This window comes from Heptranchias perlo, chromosome 11 (assembly GCF_035084215.1).
Source record: "Heptranchias perlo isolate sHepPer1 chromosome 11, sHepPer1.hap1, whole genome shotgun sequence".
Taxonomy (NCBI): Eukaryota; Metazoa; Chordata; class Chondrichthyes; order Hexanchiformes; family Hexanchidae; genus Heptranchias; species Heptranchias perlo.
This window is the reverse complement of record NC_090335.1, coordinates 59,184,969-59,204,598: the sequence shown is the minus strand read 5'-3', so window position 1 is coordinate 59,204,598 and position 19,630 is coordinate 59,184,969. Positions and strand designations below refer to the sequence as shown.

The 19,630-nt window shown below is 39.4% G+C and overlaps 2 protein-coding genes across 3 annotated transcripts in view; one reads left to right on the top strand and one right to left on the bottom strand.

Annotated features, from left to right (window-relative positions):
* zgc:152951 (uncharacterized protein LOC569013 homolog) overlaps positions 1-4,114 on the top strand; it is a 44,106-nt gene extending 39,992 nt beyond the window's left edge. For both annotated transcript variants that reach the window (XM_067993154.1, XM_067993153.1), the window contains exons 10-11: positions 35-178; positions 3,419-4,114. In XM_067993154.1, coding sequence (XP_067849255.1) covers positions 35-178; positions 3,419-3,547 — 273 coding nt within the window. In that variant the 3' untranslated portion in view covers positions 3,548-4,114. The remainder of the gene's footprint in view (positions 1-34; positions 179-3,418) is intronic.
* Positions 4,115-7,473: 3,359 nt separating this feature from the next.
* LOC137327404 (zinc finger protein 654-like) overlaps positions 7,474-19,630 on the bottom strand; it is a 51,562-nt gene continuing 39,405 nt past the window's right edge. Inside the window, exons 7-9 of the mRNA XM_067993152.1 lie at positions 17,284-17,425; positions 13,972-16,435; positions 7,474-12,540 (exon numbers count right to left, since the gene is read on the bottom strand). Coding sequence (XP_067849253.1) covers positions 12,533-12,540; positions 13,972-16,435; positions 17,284-17,425 — 2,614 coding nt within the window. The 3' untranslated portion in view covers positions 7,474-12,532. The remainder of the gene's footprint in view (positions 12,541-13,971; positions 16,436-17,283; positions 17,426-19,630) is intronic.

Below are 19,630 nucleotides of genomic sequence, written 5' to 3'. Positions count from 1 at the left end.
TAAATCATACATGTATTTTATTCCACAATTATAGGAAATTGACAAACAGCTGAAGATTTCAGCTGCAGCTTTTCTTGATGGCTCCGATGGCTGCCAAGTTGATGTGTCCAAAAAGGAAGTTCGCCTGAGCCAAATTTTCAAATGGTACAAAATTGATTTTGGTGGAACAGATGAAAAGGTAAGGAAATGATCATGTTCAATAACATGGGAGTGAAAATTCACACAAATAAACTGATAATGAAGTATCAGTGTATTTATAACGATATCGTTTGAGACAATGGGCCAGATTTTGCTGAAAAAATAACCGTGTCCAATCGACGCAGTTATTAATGCACAAATCAGCCAGCAACTTGTAGCGAGGAAGAGATACCCCGTGAATTGCAAATCGCAAGTTGCTGGCCAATTTGTGCCGCTCCACCATTAGCTTTGTAAAAACGGCATCTCCCACTTAACCTCCCTGTGATTTTCATCAAGTTGCTGCATTTGCACATGAACTTCCCATTAAACTCACCACAGAAAGTTAAGTCCAGTAATTAATAGCATAAGGACCCTTTTAACAATGTGATAATTGTTAATGACTGCCAATCAACCTCTCTTGCCCAGAAAGTAAACAATTATAAGTGTGGAGTCTCATTTCTTCAGGTTGTAAATTGTTTTAGATTTTTAAAATGTCAAATTTAAAAAAAAATCTTACTTTTCCTTTCTCTTAATTCAATCTTTCTTTCCCTCATTTCTTTCTATACCTGATTTGACATTGAATTCACTCACTCTAATTCACCCTCCTCTGTTTATTACTCAATGCTTACCGATGCTCAGTTTGGGTTCCGCCAGGACCACTCGGCTCCAGACCTCATTACAGCCTTGGTCCAAGATGAAGTGAGACATCAAGGCAGCATTTGACCAAGTGTGGCACCAAGGAGCCCTAGTAAAATTGAAGTCAATGGGAATCAGGGGGGAAACTCTCCAGTGGCTGGAGTCAAACCTAGCACAAAGGAAGATGGTAGTGGTTGTTGGAGGCCAATCATCTCAGCCCCAGGACATTGCTGCAGGAGTTCTTCAGGGCAGTGTCCTAGGCCCAACCATCTTCAGCTACTTCGTCAATAACCTTCCCTCCATCGTAAGGTCAGAAATGGGGATGTTCGCTGATGATTGCAGTGTTCAGTTCCATTCGCAACCCATCAAATGATGAAGCAGTCCGAGCCCGCATGCAGCAAGACCTGGACAACATCCAGGCTCGGGCTGGTAAGTGGCAAGTAACATTCGCACCAGACAAGTGGCAGGCAATGACCACCTCCCCTTGACATTCAACGGCATTACCATTGCCGAATCCCCCACCATCAACATCCTGGAGGTCACCATTGACCAGAAACTTAACTGGACTAGCCATATAAATACTGTGGCTACAAGAGCAGTTCAGATGCTGGGTATTCTGGGGTGAGTGACTCACCTCCTGACTCTCCAAAGCCTTTCCACCATCTACAAGGCACAAGTCAGGAGCGTGATGGAATACCTGCGATCTCTACCACCTAGAAGAACAAGAGCAGCAACACCACCTGCATGTTCCCCTCTAAGTCACACACCATCCCGACTTGGAAATATATCGCCGTTTCTTCATCGTCGCTGGGTCAAAATCCTGGAACTCCCTTCCAAACAGCTCTGTGGGAGAACCTTCAACACACGGACTGTAGCGGTTCAAGGCGGCGGCTCACCCCCACCTTCTCAAGGGCAATTAGGGATGGGCAATAAATGCTGGCATAGCCAGCGATGCCCACATCCCATGAACGAATAAAAAAAATCCTTAAATCTTGTTGAGATAAACTGTTTGTCCTGTTGTTCACCAAGGTCCTAGCTGCCCCGTTGCCCTCGCTGTTGTCATCAGCTCACATTTCCAGCAATTTTGTGGGCAAAATTTTTTAAAACTTAACTTGTTTGTACACGTTTTAACTAATGGGGCATGCTGCAAACTCTGGCCCAATAATTCATCTTTATAGGTCAATAGATTAAGATGTTCAAAATTAAGGCCTCAATAAGGAAACAATTACTTTTCATATTTTTTAATCACTGCCGTCCATCTTGATCCTGCAGACAGGAAAACTACATTTAGTTTACTTACATCTACCGTACAGCTATTTCAGGGACTATGCAAGCTACTCAGCAATGCATAAATGTGACTATCAGCATTATTTGGCTTAAAAATAATATAATCTGCAAACAAACATTTGGCAAATACTAGGTCCCAAATATGTGTCTAAAAATAGACAGCAATAGAGCAGAAAGAGCAACAGGAAATCCTGTATCTAAATGCAATTAACTTAATTGGATCTTCTGAGAAATTGACTTGCATCCCTCCCAAACTATTTGTCCTAAGAATCTGGAAGAGGGCGACAGCACGGGTCAGGAAATTTACTTTTTAAAGAAAAACTTTCATAAATCATGCTCCCAATTAGTACCATCAATTTGGCAGCTGAACAGTGAATACTTTTCCTTACACCTACTTATGAAGCTACTTGGGGTGTTTATGTCAAAGGTACTATGTAAATGCAAGTTGTTAAATTATCTAGCATAATTAGAACTTTGGTGGTTTCATTTTAGTAGATCATTTTAAGGCTTAGTTGTTTGTGACACCAAGCTTGAGTTTTAAAAGCCTGTAGATTTTAAGAGGATTATATTTTAAGTCTGGTGCAAGAAGAGGCTTTTTGGCCGATCAAGCCCACTCTGTCCAGAGGTCGTGCATTCTATCATGGACTCTGTTGATCCCAGTGTTGAGGAACACTGAATTTCTTCAGCTGCATACACAATATTCGTGTCTAGACACCGCCTTAATCACTTTTCTCGACCAATATCAATCCCATTCCCTTTAATGGTATAGCTTCTGAGTGTTGATTCCACACGTTTGGTATCATCTTGGGGGCGGGCGAGAGGTCTGTTTGTTTCCTAATTTTTAAATGCTTGAAACTTATGAATTTTGTACTTGTCCCACTCTGGCTCCGTACTGAGGAAATGCTGCATTGTTGAAGGTGAACGTAAACAATCCCATATCACTGTTTGCACAGTAGAGAATTCTCCCAGTGTCCTGGCCAATGTTTCTCCAATCTCCATAACCACCAAAAAAACAAATTAACTCATTATTCACCTTATTTGCTTATATGTGATTACACTTCAAAGGCAATTAATTGGCTGTGATGTGCTTTAGGATATCCTGAGGTGATAAGGTGCTATATAAATACAAAAATACAAGTTCTTACTTATAGCAAGTGTACCACTTGTGTCTCAAATTAAAACCCCACCTCACATTCTTCAACTCATTTTCACTATTATACTTAAATTGAGGAATAAAATTATTGAATGAGAGGCAATATATTTAGTTTGGAAATATAAAATGCAATTTAACATATTTGTGCTTTGTTCCCTTGTTCAGTTGTTGAATTGGGTGTTTGAACACCTGGGAGATTCACCAAAGAAGAAAGCGCTGAAAGAACTCTTGGATCATGGAAGCATTAAAATTTCTAACCTTCCATATGACTGGTCAACAAATTCTAAAGATTGACAGGTGGCAGTGGAAGCTATAGTTTGCTTGCATGAATATTCCAAACAATCTGCTGTTCTTATTGAATATCTTCTACACTGAAATTTGTATACAGTGTTGGATACCCTATTATCTAATCAAATTTGGTTTAAATAGAATGTTCAATATTTTTTGGAACTAACCTCAAATTGATTACTCTGTTACATTACCTGGCATTGTGCCCAGATGCAAGCTTTATCATAAGCAATGCTATGGCATTTTCAACAGTTAACCTAAATTTCTTTTTAGTATGTCAGACAACTGATAAAGGAGCCTTCTTTTCACACCTTTTTTCCCCTCTCAGACTAAAACACTGATGGGGTCTGACATTAAAAAAAAGTGCCTGGGGAAATGGTTAGTAAAGAATGTATTACCATTCTTCTCATTATCATTCTCTTCAAAGAAAGAATAATGTGTCTGGGAATATAGTAAATGTTAATTGCCCTTTAGTACTACCAAAGATTATAAGGGAGCCACTATAATGGATCTAAATATTGTTTTTCTACAGGCTTGTATTCTGAACCTCAATAAAGTCATAGTGCAAAACAATTGTTTATATCGCTTAGCCATTTTATTTGTTTTTATTGCATTAAAAATATGCCTCATAGCAGCCTTTTGGGGACTGATTAACTTCTGCCTAAATGTCCCATCTCCCAGGACCAGAGCACATTTTGTGTAGGCACCAGTGCTGTTTTCTGCAGTTCTAGGGCACTTAACTCAGCAGTAGGCTGGCTGTGATGGCCAAAGATGTAAAAAAAATCAGTAACTTAATTTATATAGTTCCTTTAACATAGAAAGGCATTTTGTAGAAGCATAAGGAATAAAGTGGACTCTAAACCAAAGAAGGAAATATTAGGTGAGGTGACCAAAAGCTTGGTCAAAGACGTAGTTTCAACAGGGGCTCTTCAAGAAGAGGGAGATGGAGGGGTTCAGGCAGGGAATTCCAGAGCATGGCACAGCTGTCAAAGGGGTGGGACAGTGTTCCGGGGGGGGGGGGGGGGGGGAAGGATAATCGTGTCGGAGGTTATAGATAGATGCAGGGAGGGCGAGATCATGGATCGGGAGCCACTATTAATCTCCTTACAGTCCTATCTGCATAACCATCACACCCACCACCACCAATTCCTGCTCAGGACAAGGATACTTACCTTCACTGCACAAACTTACTTTCAGTTCCTCACTCAGACTCTTGCATGTTAAGTCTTAAAGCATGAGCTACTGTACAGAAAACACACTGCTTCAGAGGGGGCCTTGGGATGAAGTTACTCAGAATAAGTTGGTAATGCAGGTTGACATTTTTTTTGTAACATCCTTTGTGGAATACTGAACAGAATTTTGGGTCTGCAATAGTTCAGATTGGTCTTGCTTAGCCAGTCACAATTAGATCTCCAGTGAGTTTAGCATGGTGTCTAACTTGTCAAACTGATTCAGAAACATAGAAAATAGGAGCCTGCTCCGCCATTCAATATGATCACGGCTGATCCTCTATCTCAATACCATATTCCCACTCTCTCCCCATACCCCTTGATGCCTTCTGTGTCTAGAAATCTATCTAGCTCCTTCTTAAATATATTCAGTGACTTAACCGCCACAGCCTACTGTGGTAGAGAATTCCACAGGTTCACCACCCTGAGTGAAGAAATTTCTCCTCATCTCGTCCTAAATGTCCTACCCCGCATCCTGAGACTGTGACCCCTTGTTCTAGACCCCCCCAGCCAAGGGAAACATCCTACCTGCATCCAGTCTGTCTATCCCGGTCAGAATTTTGTACGTTTCAATGAGATCCCCTCTCATTCTTCTAAACTCCAGTGAATACAGGCCTAGTTGACCCAATCTCTCCTCATACGACAGTCCTGCCATCCCAGGAATCAGTCTGGTGAACCTTCATTGCACTCCCTCTATGGCAAGTATATCTTTTCTTAGGTAAGGAGACCAAAACTGCACACAATACTCCTGGTGTGGTCTCACCAAGGCCCTGTATAACTGCAGTAAGACATCCTTGCTCCTGTACTCAAATCCTCTTGCAATGAAGGCCAACATACCATTTGCCTTCCTAACTGCTTGCTGCACCTGCATGTTTGCTTTCAGTGACTGGTGTACAAGGACACCCAGGTCCCTTTGTACATCAACATTTCCCAATCTATCGCCATTTAAATAATGCTCTGCCTTTGTTTTTCCTTCCAAAGTGGATAACTTCACATTTATCCACATGATACTGCATCTACCATGTATTTGCCCACTCACTCAGCGTGTCTAAATCACCTTGAAGCCTTTTTACATCTTCCTCACAACCCCACCTAGTTTTGTGTAGTCAACAAACTTGAAAATATTACATTTGGTTCCCTCATCCAAATCATTGATAGCTGGGGCCCAAGCACTGATCCCTGCAGTACCCCACTAGTCACAGCCTGCCACCCCAAAAAAGACCCATTTATTCCTTGTTCCCAATTATAAATTCTACTGTTTCTAAGGGACCTACATTTGTCTTCACTAATCTTTTTCTTTTTACATACTTGTAGAAGCTTTTACTGTCCACTTTTATGTCCCTTGTAAGTTTACTCTCATACTCTATTTTTTCCCCTCTTAATCAATCCCTTGGTCCTTTTTTGCTGAATTCTAAACTGCTCCCAATCCTCAGGCTTGCTACTTTTTCTGGCAACTTTGTATGACTCCTCTTTGGATCTAGTACTATCCTTAATTTCTTTTGTTAGCCATGGTTGGGCCACTTTTCCTTTTGTGTTTTTGCGCCAGAATGGAATGTATAAAAGCTTTGGCCAATAGATTTGACAAACCCAAATTAGGATTGTCCAGAATAAATATCAGGATTTCTTAGAAGCAGGAAACTAATTGTGTATACTTATTAATGGTGAAGACAGTAAAGCTTGTATACAATTTTAAAATCTTGAATTACTTAAAATGTTTTCCTTTGATGGGGCACACTATACACTTACCTATGTTTTAAAAGTGAATATGCAATAAACAAACATATTAGCACTAGACATCACTTTTTTTTGATTTTCAAAGGACCTTTTATTTAGTGACCCCCATCAGAGAACAATGTTTCTGCTCTTTATTGTTCTGCTGGCAAGTTTTGAGATAATGAATAATGAGAGCAAATGAAATGCCACCCTGAAGTTTACATTGAATTATTGATGAAAATGTATAGAAACATAGAAATGTTGGTACATGAAGGTCATTTGGTTCTCTCTGTTCCAGCACTAATGGCCCCACTGCAGCCATCTACTCTAAGCCTGTTTCCCTACACTTTCCCCCTAATCATTATTACATTTTTTCTGCATTCGTTTATGCAATTCTGCTTTACAAATTGTGACTGACTCACTTTCAAAAGTCCCTCATAGTATTGTATTCCAAATCCTAATAATTCTGGTGAAAATAAATTCCTGAACTCTGCTTCCAAAATTAATAGAGTTTATGTCCCTTTGTTACAAATTCAGCCACCAGTGGAAAAAAAATATTTAGGGTCTCAAATCCTTTCATAATTTTGAACGTGTTATTTCCCCTTAACCTTTTTATTTTAGAAAAAAGTCTCGTCACAGCTTTACCTTCTCACTCTTACATTGTGGTAGAACGTCCTAAAAGTTCATGATGATTGCAATACCCCTGTCCCCAATTCTAGATATAATCAGCTTATTTTTCAGGATTGTAACAGCACCTTTATCAAAATGAAAGACATGATAATCCAATTTATGCCATCAGTTCTCTCATGCAGTGAGTTCCCAATCTCAACCACACTTATCTGTGCAGCAGGATGGGAAGAGAAACAGAACCTCTTTTTCAGGCTGCTCTCACATCAGAGTGGTCAGTTACACAATGATGGGAGAAGCATGAAAGCAGGTCACCAGTGCATTGCTTTGCTTAGGAAATAACTCAATATTTTTGGAGAAGAGTGGGAAGAGAGCATTTTTATATCAAACCACTATTAATCACAGAACACAATACAAAGTACTTACCATACAACAGTCAGTTGCCATCAATTTTGCAGTTAGAACTTGGTGGGAAAAGTAATAAGTACAAATAGAGACAACAGTGACTTTTAATCAATAAATTCAGGCAAAGTACAAAAAAACTAATTTTTCAAATCAGGTTTTCAGAACTGCATCAAAATTAAACTTTCTAGGCCATATCCACCAGGATGACTGCAGTTCAATTATGGCTCAGCTTGAGCTTTATATTAACAAGCACAAAAGTAGAATAATGTACAATTGTTCAACAAGGAAGCACAAAATGTAGAACTTGCTAAACCAGAAATAATCAAATTTTAAATAGTCCCATTACAAATAATCAATAGAGAAAAGTGCAAAAGTTAACATTTCAAAGTGTATTTAATCTTGTGTGGAAACTTTTTCCAATATCAGTTTAAAAAGAATATAAGAAAACATTGATGCCACATAAGGCTTTCCTCCCTTAGTTGTCAGTGCCTTTTTTTTTTAAATAGAGAAAAGAAATAAATAGTTCTTTAAATGAGGCTTACTTTTAAATCATCGCAGAACTAAGAGGGAAACTAATGCTGTGATGGAATATCCCAGAAAAATGACCTGAGAATGACAACTGCACTCCAAAGTGCCTTAAATTAAGAACTGAACTTCTACTTGTACAATGCACAGAAGGGCAATTTATTATCAGTGTTTGTATGCATTCTTCCAAGCAATGTTGCCTGTACAGGGTACCTGCATGTAACCCATCTAAATTTTAGAAGACTGCTTGTTCATAGTTTTTACTTCCTCTTAAGGACAGGAAGTTTTGTAGGAAACTTTACATTGAAAATAATAAACCAGATTGTAGAAAATGTAAAAATATTTTCTAATGTACACCTTCCTACTTAAAACAGTAGTTGTATATTACATTTTATTACAGGGCACAACAGTAACTGTCAACAGATACATCATATCCTCAAGTAGTGCAGTGCACTACTCAGGAATTTATTTTGCTTCTGTGCATCTTTACACACTGGCCATTTACCACCACATCTAAGACATAGCTACTAATTACCGGCAATTAACGTCAATAGGAAACATTTTCCAGCTTGTTTTAGTGCACAAAGGTTAAAATTGGACAACATTAAGACCATACTCAATTCTAACGGTAAGAAAATGCCCATCAAATATAGAATTTTGATTCGTGTACATCTGATAGAACTTTTCAATGCCGTCAAGATTTAGGACAGCTAGGTTTTAATGGCATCTGTGGCCTTTCCACGAGTTGTAACAACTCCAACTGGGCTCAACCCTGCTTCTAGATTCAATACACCTACTTGATCTTTCTCACTAAGTTTTCACTACAACTTCCTAGACAAAGTTCAATTACCAAATTAAATGAATTGCTGCTCTTGCCTAGCAGTCATCAGAAATGAACTCTCTAAATTCTCTACTTGCAATGTTCCTTTTGTCTTACATGGGGAAAGGCTCTAGTTAAAAGCAAGGCAGAAACACCACTGCAGAACTGAGCTCAATGGGCCAAATGGCCTTTATTCATCCCTGATTTTTATTTAAGTTTATAATTTTAGTGTTGATACAAAAATAGTTTATCAAGAAGTACACAATGCAGACAATATTGGCTGATGTGAAAACAATCACACAGTACTGATAGGTACTACCACTCCAAACGTTTGAATAGAGAGAACAACCTAGTCTTCAAAATTTAGTTATATTGCATGCAGTTTGTCAGGCCAGTTGGGCTGTTCAAGATGAATGCAAAACAAACTATAAATATTGACTGACATACGTTTCATCACAACAAGCTATTAGAAAACAAAACTGCATGTTGTATGTCTACATATCCGAGAATACTATTTTCCTTAAAAACATGGGTGTGCTCTCAGGTTAACTCTCCACTGTGAATAATCTTTCCAAATAGTAACTTGACACCACTTTCTAAATTTATGGTCACACGTATGTTTTGACCAGGACTAAATGTGCAGAAGTGACCACTTCCTCTACCCCCATTCAGAGCACCAACCATGTGTGTAGTGATGGTATTCAGTAAGACTTCAACCTTTAACACTGTAATCAACAGACACTGCTCTTGGTCCTGAATTTGACCTTTGCTGAGACAAATAACTTTCCTTCATGAGTGGAACACTAACATTCACCCTTTTGCTCTGCATCTACAGTGATTTACACCTTCAACAGCAAAGTTTTGAGGGATCAAACTCTTTAGTTTGACTATTCCATCAAATGATCTCAACCAACATTCTGAAAAGGTTGATTTTTTTCAACATTTTCAAGAGATTGGTGCATTTAGCCCTTTGCCTACACATTGCCTCATTTCCCAATCACACATACCAGTTCTTTGAAAAGTCAGCACAGAGCAATGCCATAGATCTATTAGCTGGTGGTGAACTGTCATTATAGATATTCTATTGTTAGGTTTGCAGAGTACCAGAGATCATGGAACATAATGAAAAGCAAAATTATTCCATTTCTAATGGACAACTTAAAATAAAATCCTGCATTCTTTTGCAGCCAAGCATCTCCCTGCACTCAACATAAGGCATTTGAGCTGAAGGCTTGTTTGCCCAAGAAGTGAGTTTTCTGCGTAAATTGAAGAAACTTGATTTTTGCATATTACCTTCAGATGTGTCATTATTGCTTTTTTCAATCCTTGTAATGCACCATCATTTTAGTTTTCTGACAGTTTACTCGTTTTCCTTAATTTCTGTAGCATTTTCAGAGTTGCCACATAAAAGCCATCACTGCTTCTCTTTCTGATCAAGAAAGATTTTAAATTTCATAAGTGACTATTGTCTGATCATTATTTTTCATTTAAAAAAATGGAAGGAAACGGCAATTAGGAATCGAATGCTTGTAATTTCCTCCATAAATTTGATTGATTCGCTGTATGACTAATTCCACTTTGGAAGTTTTCTGTAAAGATGAACAAAATGTTCAAATTTGACAAGCCTAGACACAGCTGTTTTAGTGCATTAAGACTAAATGTTTAACACACTCTTTCTTGAGGTAAACAAAAATTATGATAACTACATCCTCAATGCAACAGTCTTCAGGAGCTAATCATTGTGCATGTTATAGTGAGGTGCATGCTATACTGAATGCCTTATAAAAGTACAGTTAAAATCTAATGTAGAAAAACTGGGAGTCAAAGTCCAGTGTTTTATAACTGATATAACAGCCTTATAACAATATGTACATACAGTCAATATCCTCATTACATCACAATAGAGGATACTGCACCAAGGAAGAAAAAAATCTTTTATTAAGCTAGTCAACTTTGAACTTTTTGTTCATCTCTCATTTGTTTAGCATATGCAGAAGAGCAGAAACTCTTCAACATTGTGTTGTTTTGGAAGACAACCAGCCATATATATGAGCAACTCCATTTCAACTGTTATAAGTGAGCAGTTTTAAGCTCTTCAACTGTTTTTAAACTGACGTGGGTTTGTTACACCTGTGCTTAACAGCATTTACATCGGGCCAAATCTTCCTGGAAAAATAGCGGTGAGTTCACGACACACGCAGTTATTAATGCACAAATTGGCCAGCTAGTTCAAGGGAAGAGGAGATACGCTATGAATTGCGAACCTCCACAACTTGCTGGTCGATTTACGCCGCTCTGCAGTTTGCTTGGAAACATGGCATCTCGGCCTTATCCTCCCCGTTATTTTTAAGAACTTGCTGGATTTGCACGTTAGTTGCCCGTTAAACTCACTGCAAAAAGCTCGGGCTCATAATTAATAGCACCAAGTACCCTTTTAACGACGTGATAATTGTTAATGCAAACCTAATCAATTGCCAATCCGCAGAAAGGGAACAATTTAAACTTGAGTCTCATTCCTGCAAGTAGTAAATTCTTCTTAAAGATTTTAAAAATGTCAAATTTATAATTTTTTTTTCTTACTTTTCGTTTGTCTCTTTTTCTCTCTCTCAATCCAATCCTTATTTCCCTTTCTTTATATCTTTCTGTACCTGATTTGACTCCAATTCATCCTCCTTCTCCATCGTTACATTCCATTTACATTGAGTCTACAGCACAGAAACAGGACATTCGGCCCAACTGGTCTATGCCGGCGTTTATGCTCCACACGAGTCTCCTTCCCTCCCTACTTCATCTACCCCTGTCGGCATACCCTTCTATTCCTTTCTACCTAGTGTGCTTACCTAGATTCCCCTTAAATGCATCTATGCTATTTGCCTCAACTACTCCTTGTGCTAGTGTGTTCAACATTCTTACCACACTTTGGGTAAAGAAGTTTCTCCTGAATTCCCTATTGGATTTATTAGTGACTATCTTATATTGATGACCTCTAGTTTTGGACTCCCCTACAAGTGGAAACATTTTCTCTATGTCTACCCTTTCTTTCTCTATCCTTAAATCCCACTGGTTAAGGAGATAAGACCGTTGGTCCTGTCGTGCACCAAAGTCCCAGGTGTCCCGATGCCCTCACTGCGCCGTTATCAGCTCGCACTTCCAGCAAGTTACCGTGCCAATTACATTCCAGCTGAACGGTGCAGGAAAAACTCTAACGGTACACGCCACGAGATGCCCCGCTCCAGCAAGATTTAGCCCACACATTACAAGTCTTCTGGTGCTCTTCTATTGTGCTATTAGACCGCTGTCCTTTTTGTACTGCACAAACGAAAAATAAACTTTGCTTTACAATTTTATGTGGCAAGACCAAAGTTCATGCACTTCTGAAGGTTCTGCACGTCACATCCATTTCTACAATGTATCACAGGTTTCTCCACACTTCTCATGACTCTTCATGGTAGGAGCACTTCCTGAACAAGTGCTACTGTTTTCAAATTTGGTGTTCTTCTCAAACATGCATGTTTGATATTTTGTCTTCTTTGACCCTTTTCTGTGCTGAGCCTATAGACCTTACATGGCACTTGGATTAAGCTGAGATGAACTCTGTACAGTACTGTAAATTGATTCCCTAGTTGACTATCAACTGATACGTCACAATGGCCATTCTCTTGCAAGGCGTTCCTAGTCACCTGGAAGGCAGAAATGGACCACATTTATTCATTCACATGCATTTTACTTAGTAAAGTAAGTCTTAATAACATGCATCTACAGTATAACCTTCAATTCGAATTATGAACCTATAGGCCAGACAACTTGGTTGTTCAATTATAACGGTTTCATTTAATATGTGCACAAACTTTCTCATTATCTATCTTTTACTCAAAACATATCAAAGTTAAACAAGTGCAACGGAATGTCCCAGCAATTAAACCAAATCAGTACTAGAAGCTACTTGAAGTCTGGGATTCAGTTCAATAAGCAGCAGCAGCACTAATTTGTACAGAAGATCCCATTTCTATAAAGAGATCTTTGAAAGCTACTTACATATAGGAGGGAATTCATTTTGTTTCCTTCAGTTAAATCAAACACACATTGGTCAATCTACAATTTATAGCAAGGACTAAATTGCAGTAAGCACAAAAACACGTGCAAGTGTGGCCCAGAATTTTCTGCAATTTTTCGGTGTAACTACAGCGCAAGGGTGTCATGCGAGGAAATTCACACGCAACTGATTTATACCGGTTTTACATGGAAACATCGGTATGCCTGACTTTCCTTGCTCCTTTGCACCGCTTCCAAGATACGTCCGCCACAATCCTCTGCCGTTCATGTATATAGCCCTATGCCTCCACTAAAAGCCAACTCAAGCGAGTTTCCTGCACTCACGCCCAAAAATCTAGGTGTAACATGGCCCGAAGTCACTGGATATTGGCGTAACTGAGATTTCTGGAGTTTGATACAGTTTTCTTTGTGATTTTTTAAAAAACTTTCCTACTGAGACCTGCAGTATACTTAACCAAACTACCATCAGTCTCAGTGCACCCAAAACTTTTTGGACTTCTGCAACTCCCCACACTTGTTCAGAAGGAAAGAATGGCCTTCCCAATGGGCATATCCCTGTTCTGTATAATAATGGAAGAGGAGGAGGAGGAGCAGCAGAGGCTAGAGGCTCTGGGAGTGAGGCGGCTTGGCAGAAGGCAACTGCTGCTCACTATTACCTCTTTTGGTAGTGTTACATTTATGCTCACTGCACCAGTTTTTATATTCCAGCGTAGGCAAATGAGCCCACAGCAAATTTCAGCACAAGTTCCCATCAGTAAGGATAATGTGGAAACCAGCGCAATTTCTGCACAAATCGGATTCAGGGAATTTTATGCCACATGCAATCTGAGCATTCTTAGGTTTGTTACCTGTATAAACCTTTGCTAGACATTTTTTAAAGCCCTTTACAAGAATTACTTCAATCTTGGGCATTTCATAAACTGCACAAACTGCAAATTTTTCCCTATTTAAACCATCATCTTGGTTACCGCAGCCCCCCTCAAACAAAATATAAAGCTTTGGATCAATTGAGTTACTCATTTATACTTTGAGAACTTAGTTTAAATCATGTAACTTACCCTCATCACTATCTGATTCCATAACAAAGAGTGGTCTACAATTTTTCTGGGAGTTGTGCCCTTCTAATGCTTCAATGCTGTTGAAGATCATGAAACATTTCCGACATATGTGTCGTTCGTTTTTCACATTAACTGTATTCTCTTGTGAACTGGGAGGTTGATTTGAATCGGTGGTTAGCTTCCTTCGTTTTGGCATACTGATATATCGTTCATCTAGGTAGCTTGGTGGCTGTGGCCGGTAGTACTTTTGTTGTCTGCCACAACCCTTATGTTCTCCCCTACTACTACTCTGTTCTTGGTTAGAGGATGACTGCAAAGCTGGTGGAACATTATTTTGCTGTGACAGATTGCAGCTATTCTGTGACACTGCTGTGGCCTCTTCCCTTAAAACATCTTTTGAAACACTATTATGCAACACTGTTGTAGTCTCTGATCTTGAAGCATCTGTTGAAAGACTGGTCTTATCTGAATCAGCACTGCCATCTCTTGACACATCACCTGAGTAAAATGGATTTGTATTTGAACCACTCAAAGTCTCTTTCAGTTTACTGTGTCCATTTACTATTTGTTCGTTATTAATACAACAGTTTATGCTGCCTGATTCAACAGTCAAGGTCTTCTGATCTGATTCAATGGAAACATGTGGACCATCACTTAAGGTGCCGTTCCCATTTTGATTTCCACTTTGTTTGCTAGCCATACTGTGAAGGTAGGTCTTTGGTTCTGAAAACTCTTTACGTGACTTCCACGATGGAACTAGCAACTCCACAGCATTCTGTTCTTTTTTTAAGCATTTATCTTCACTTGTCTTTGCTCGGTGGCTTAGTTCTTTGCCTGTCTGAAAGTTTGTTTTATCACAATCAGTGAACCGGACAGGTTTTCTACTTAAGTAATGTTGTGCCTCATGCTCATAAAGCACATCGAGTCGATCAAACAATTTGTCACAGTCATGAAAGCTGCACTGTGCTTGAAAAGTTTCATGACTCTTGGTATGAGTTACAAGTTCCGAAGCGGATTTAAACCTCTGGCCACAGTCGTACTGTAAACAGAAGTACAATTTAGGATATACATGCCTTTTTAGGTGGTCAATTAAATGCTGGGAATACATGAATTTTCTTTGGCAATAACGGCACTTGCCCTTATACCACTTCATTAGGTAATCTTGCACATTTTCATCAGAGGAGTGAACTTTCCGTGCATGCTTAGTGAGAAACTGTATCTTAGTGAAGACCTTTGAACAGCCATGGCCTGGACAAGAGAGGAAACCTTCACCTCCTCTGACATTTTCTACTTTTTCTTTTGAAACAGAATCATCTTGCACCTGTTCTTGTCTGCATAGAGCTCCATTATTTTTGTGACCTGTCGAACTTTGTTTAGTAAGAACACAGTTTTTCATTTTCTTTTTGGTTGGAACATTAAGTTCATCTGAACCAAATTCTTCTTTTGCCACTTGATCAACTATAATAACATCATCATCATCATCTGCTTGAGGAGCAACATCTTTTTTAGGATCTTCCTGAGTTTTCAAAGGTTCGTTCGGTGCTCCAGCCAGACCAGCTGAGCAGTGTGGCTCAATAGGAACATCAACACTAACTTTAATATCTTCATCTCCTGTTAACTTTTTACAGTTACTCTGTTCATTTACACTAGCAGATCCTGAAGTGGTTGATATTTTTTCATCATTATCGTCAAGAATTCCATTTATGAGAGTACCAGTTTCCTGCACACCATCAGTAACACTGGCAGATTCTTGAGTATTTGTGTGAGCAGCAAGTTCTTGCTTTCGAAGCTTCCTCACATGAGTCTTTAAATGCTTCAGCATTTGTCCCCTCAATCTGTACTTTCTTGCACAAATCAGGCAAGAAAAGGCGCCTTTTTGCTGATGAACCTGTGCATGGCGTACAATGTGCCCACCAAGGAACTCCTTTTTACACAACACACAGCGATGCATTAGGGCAATGTGGCCATCTCCCCTGGATGCTCCTGGGCTTATCGGCAACGTTTTAAGAGGCTTTTCTTTAGTCTTACCATTAGCTGACAAGCTATCGCCAAGCTTCGCAACTAGATCACGTCCACGAGCATTAATTAAGGCCACTTTGCCACGCATTAAAGCAAGACAGTTTTTCTTCAAAATCCGCCAGTCCCAAAATTCTGGATCAAAAGGCCAGGTGGTTTTTAAAACAAGCAGTAGCTCGCAGCGAAGGAAGCTCGGAACTGAGCTAGTATCTTCAGTGTACAGCTGATCTGGCTGACTGTACAGATTTTCAACAGCATGAAAAGATTCTAATGTAAGCTCAGAGAAAAAAACTGTAATAGTACATGCTCTACAGAAATCCAAATCATTTGGCAGCAGATATGACAGCGTTTTACACACTAAGGTTTTAGTATTTGGTTCATCTTGGTAATCTATCCGTAGGGCACGTGCACAGAGTTCCACGCAGAACTGCAAGCCTTCAGCTCCAACCTACAATGTTTAAATATTACATTTTCAAAGTTATTCGGTTTTCGCATTACAAACCGGAGAACAAAACAAATTTAGTCAGTCGGCAAAATACATAATTAACATTGACATTTCTCTCTAAAGTCACAACATATTATCGATTTGCATCTCTGCATAAAAAATATTTAAAAGATGGACCAATGCTAAATGGATTATAGAAAAAATAAATTTTTGGGGAGGGGGTGTGGCAGAAGAATGGTGTGATTGTGTATCTCCAACCCCCATTCCTCAATGGAATAACATAATGCATGGTTACCAGCAAAACATTATACAAAAATACTAGGGAAAGGGGGGAATATTCTATTTTTAAAAAAATGCACAATTGGCTGCACAGAGTGCCTACAGCATTGCCACAAGTCCCCCGTACCTCCCAAAGTCTTTGTACAAATAATTAGTTGGTCCTCCAATAAGAAACACAAAGCTTGAAACATGAACAATCACCAAATATCCGCCAAAGGCATTAGATTAAGGTTGAATAAATCATTTTTACATGCAAGTAGTAACTAAAGCAAAAGTGACTGAAGTTCTAAACAGTAAAGTAGCATGCAGCTGATAGTTTTTATAAGGTGTGCAGCCTCATACTATCATTTCAGGTCATAAAATGGCAAGTTATCACTGCTACCACATGCAGTGAATACAATCTTGCTGCCTCTCTGGTCAATAAGCCACAGAACAGAGAAACTCAAAACCTCTAAATGAATACAACCCTATTTACTTGGAAATAGTAGGCACTAAAAGTATGAAAATAACTATGGGAAGTAAAGGAAATGGAATACACTGTCTTTCACTTGTACAGTAGCATGGTTACTTACCTCATTCTGAATAACCCTGATAAAGAGGAAGATATGGTTGACATTTCTGGATGTTAATAAAAGGTGATGACACCTCTCCAGAAAGTGATGCTTGGATGCGTCAAGTTTCAACTGCAGCTTGCTCCACACCAATATCAACTCCCTGAGTAAAATTGAAATAAGCTGACATCAGTGCATCTATCCCAAGAATCACTGTAGTATAATTAGATGCTTATGTCAAATGAAGTGGTGTGCCACGCATTTAGTTGTGTCTAGTCTGGTTTGCCCGAGTAGGCTTTGCACTAAGCAATTTACTTCAGAGATGAAACTGCCAAGAAAGCTGATTTAAAAAAATAAGTCCTACAAATACAATGTGTTTTGCAAACTTGTTAATCTTGCATCTAATCCTAATCCTACTGCTAGTCTCATAAGAACATAAGAAGTAGGAGCAGTAGGCGGCTATACGGCCCCTCGAGCCTGCTCCGCTATTCAATAAGATCATGGCTGATCTTTGACTTCCACTCCACTTTCCTGCCCGATCCACATATCCCTTAATTCCCCTAGAGTCCAAAAATCTATCTATCTCAGCCTTGAATATATTCAATGACTCAGCATCCTCAGTCCTCTGGAGTAGAGAATTTCAAAGATTCACAACCCTGAGAGAAGAAATTCCTCCTCATCTCAGTCTTAAATGGCCGACCCCTTATCCTGCGACCATGCCCCCTAGTTTTAGACTCTTCAGCCGGGGAAACAACCTGTCTGCATACATATTTAAATGTAATGTTGCTAACATTCTGCAAACCAATGCAGTTCAGAAACACCAGACTCGTGTCTTTATTAATGACTGTCAAATTATTTATCCCAATAACATAGGGACATAGGAACCAGAGTAGGCCATTTAGTCCCTCGAACCTGTTCCACCATTCAATGAGATCATGGCTGATCTGTGACCAAACTCCATACACCCACCTTAGCCCCATATCCCTTAACAAAAATCTATCAATCTCAGATTTAAAATTAATTGAGCTAGCATCAACTGCCATTTGCAGAAGAGAGTTCCAAACTTCTAACACCCTTTGCGTATAGAAGTGTTTCCTAACTTCACTCCTGAAAGTCCTAGCCTAAAAATTAGAGCCACGTCCCCCTAGACTCCCCAACCAGTGGGAATAGTTTCTCTCTATCTACCCTATCAGTTCCCCTTAATATCTTGAAAACTTCGATCAAATCATCCCTTAATTTTCTAAATTCCAGGGAATACAACCCTAGTTTGTGGAATCTCTCCTCCTAATTTAACCCTTGGAGTCCAGGTATCATTCTAGTAAATCTACGTTGCACTCCCACCAAGGCCAATATATCCTTCCTAAAGTGCAGAGCCCAGAACTGAACCCAGTACCCCAGGTGTGGTCTAACCAGGACTTTGTGGAGCTGTAGCATAACTTCTACCCCCTTGTATTCTAGTCCTCTAGATATAAAGGCCAGCATTCCATTAGCCTTTTTGATTATTTTCTGTACCTGCCCATGACATGGACATCTATGTACATGGACTCCTAAGTCTCTTTGGACCGCTACTGTTTTGAGCTTTTCACCGTTTAGAAAGTACTCTGATCTATCCTTTTTAGGTCCAAAGTGGATGACCTCACACTTGCTTACATTGAAATTCATTTGCCACAGTTTTGCCCACTTAATCTATTAATATCTTTGTATTTTTATGCTTCCATCTACACTGCTTACAATGCTGCCTATCTTTGTGTCATCAGCAAACTTGGATATGTGGCTCTCTATCCTGTCATCTAAAGTCGTTAATAAATATAGTGAATAGTTGAGTCCGAACACAGATTCCTGTGGGATACCACTAGTCACATCCTGCCAATTTGAGTACCTGCCCATAATCCCTACTCTGTCTCCTGCCACTCAGCCAATTTCCTAGCCAGGTCAATAATTTGCCCTCAATTCCATGAGCTTCAACTATAGCTAACAGTAACAATTACACAATATAAGGGCTCATGGGGTTGGGGGTAACATATTAGCATGGATAGAGGATTGGCTAACAGGCAGAAAACAGTAGGAATAAACGGGTCATTTTCAGGTTGGCAGGCTGTAACTAGTGGGGTGCCGCAAGGATCGGTGCTGAGGCCTTAGCTATTTAAATCTATATTAATGACTTAGATGAAGGGACCAAGTGTAATGTATGCAAATTTGCCGATGATACAAAGGGAGGTGGGAAAGTAAGCTGTGAGGAGGACACAAAGTCTGCAAAGGGATATAGACAGGTTAAGTGAATGGGGAAGAAGATGGCACAGGGAGTATAATGTGGGGAAATGTGAGGTTATTCACTTTGGCAGGAAGAATAGAAAAACAGAATATTTTT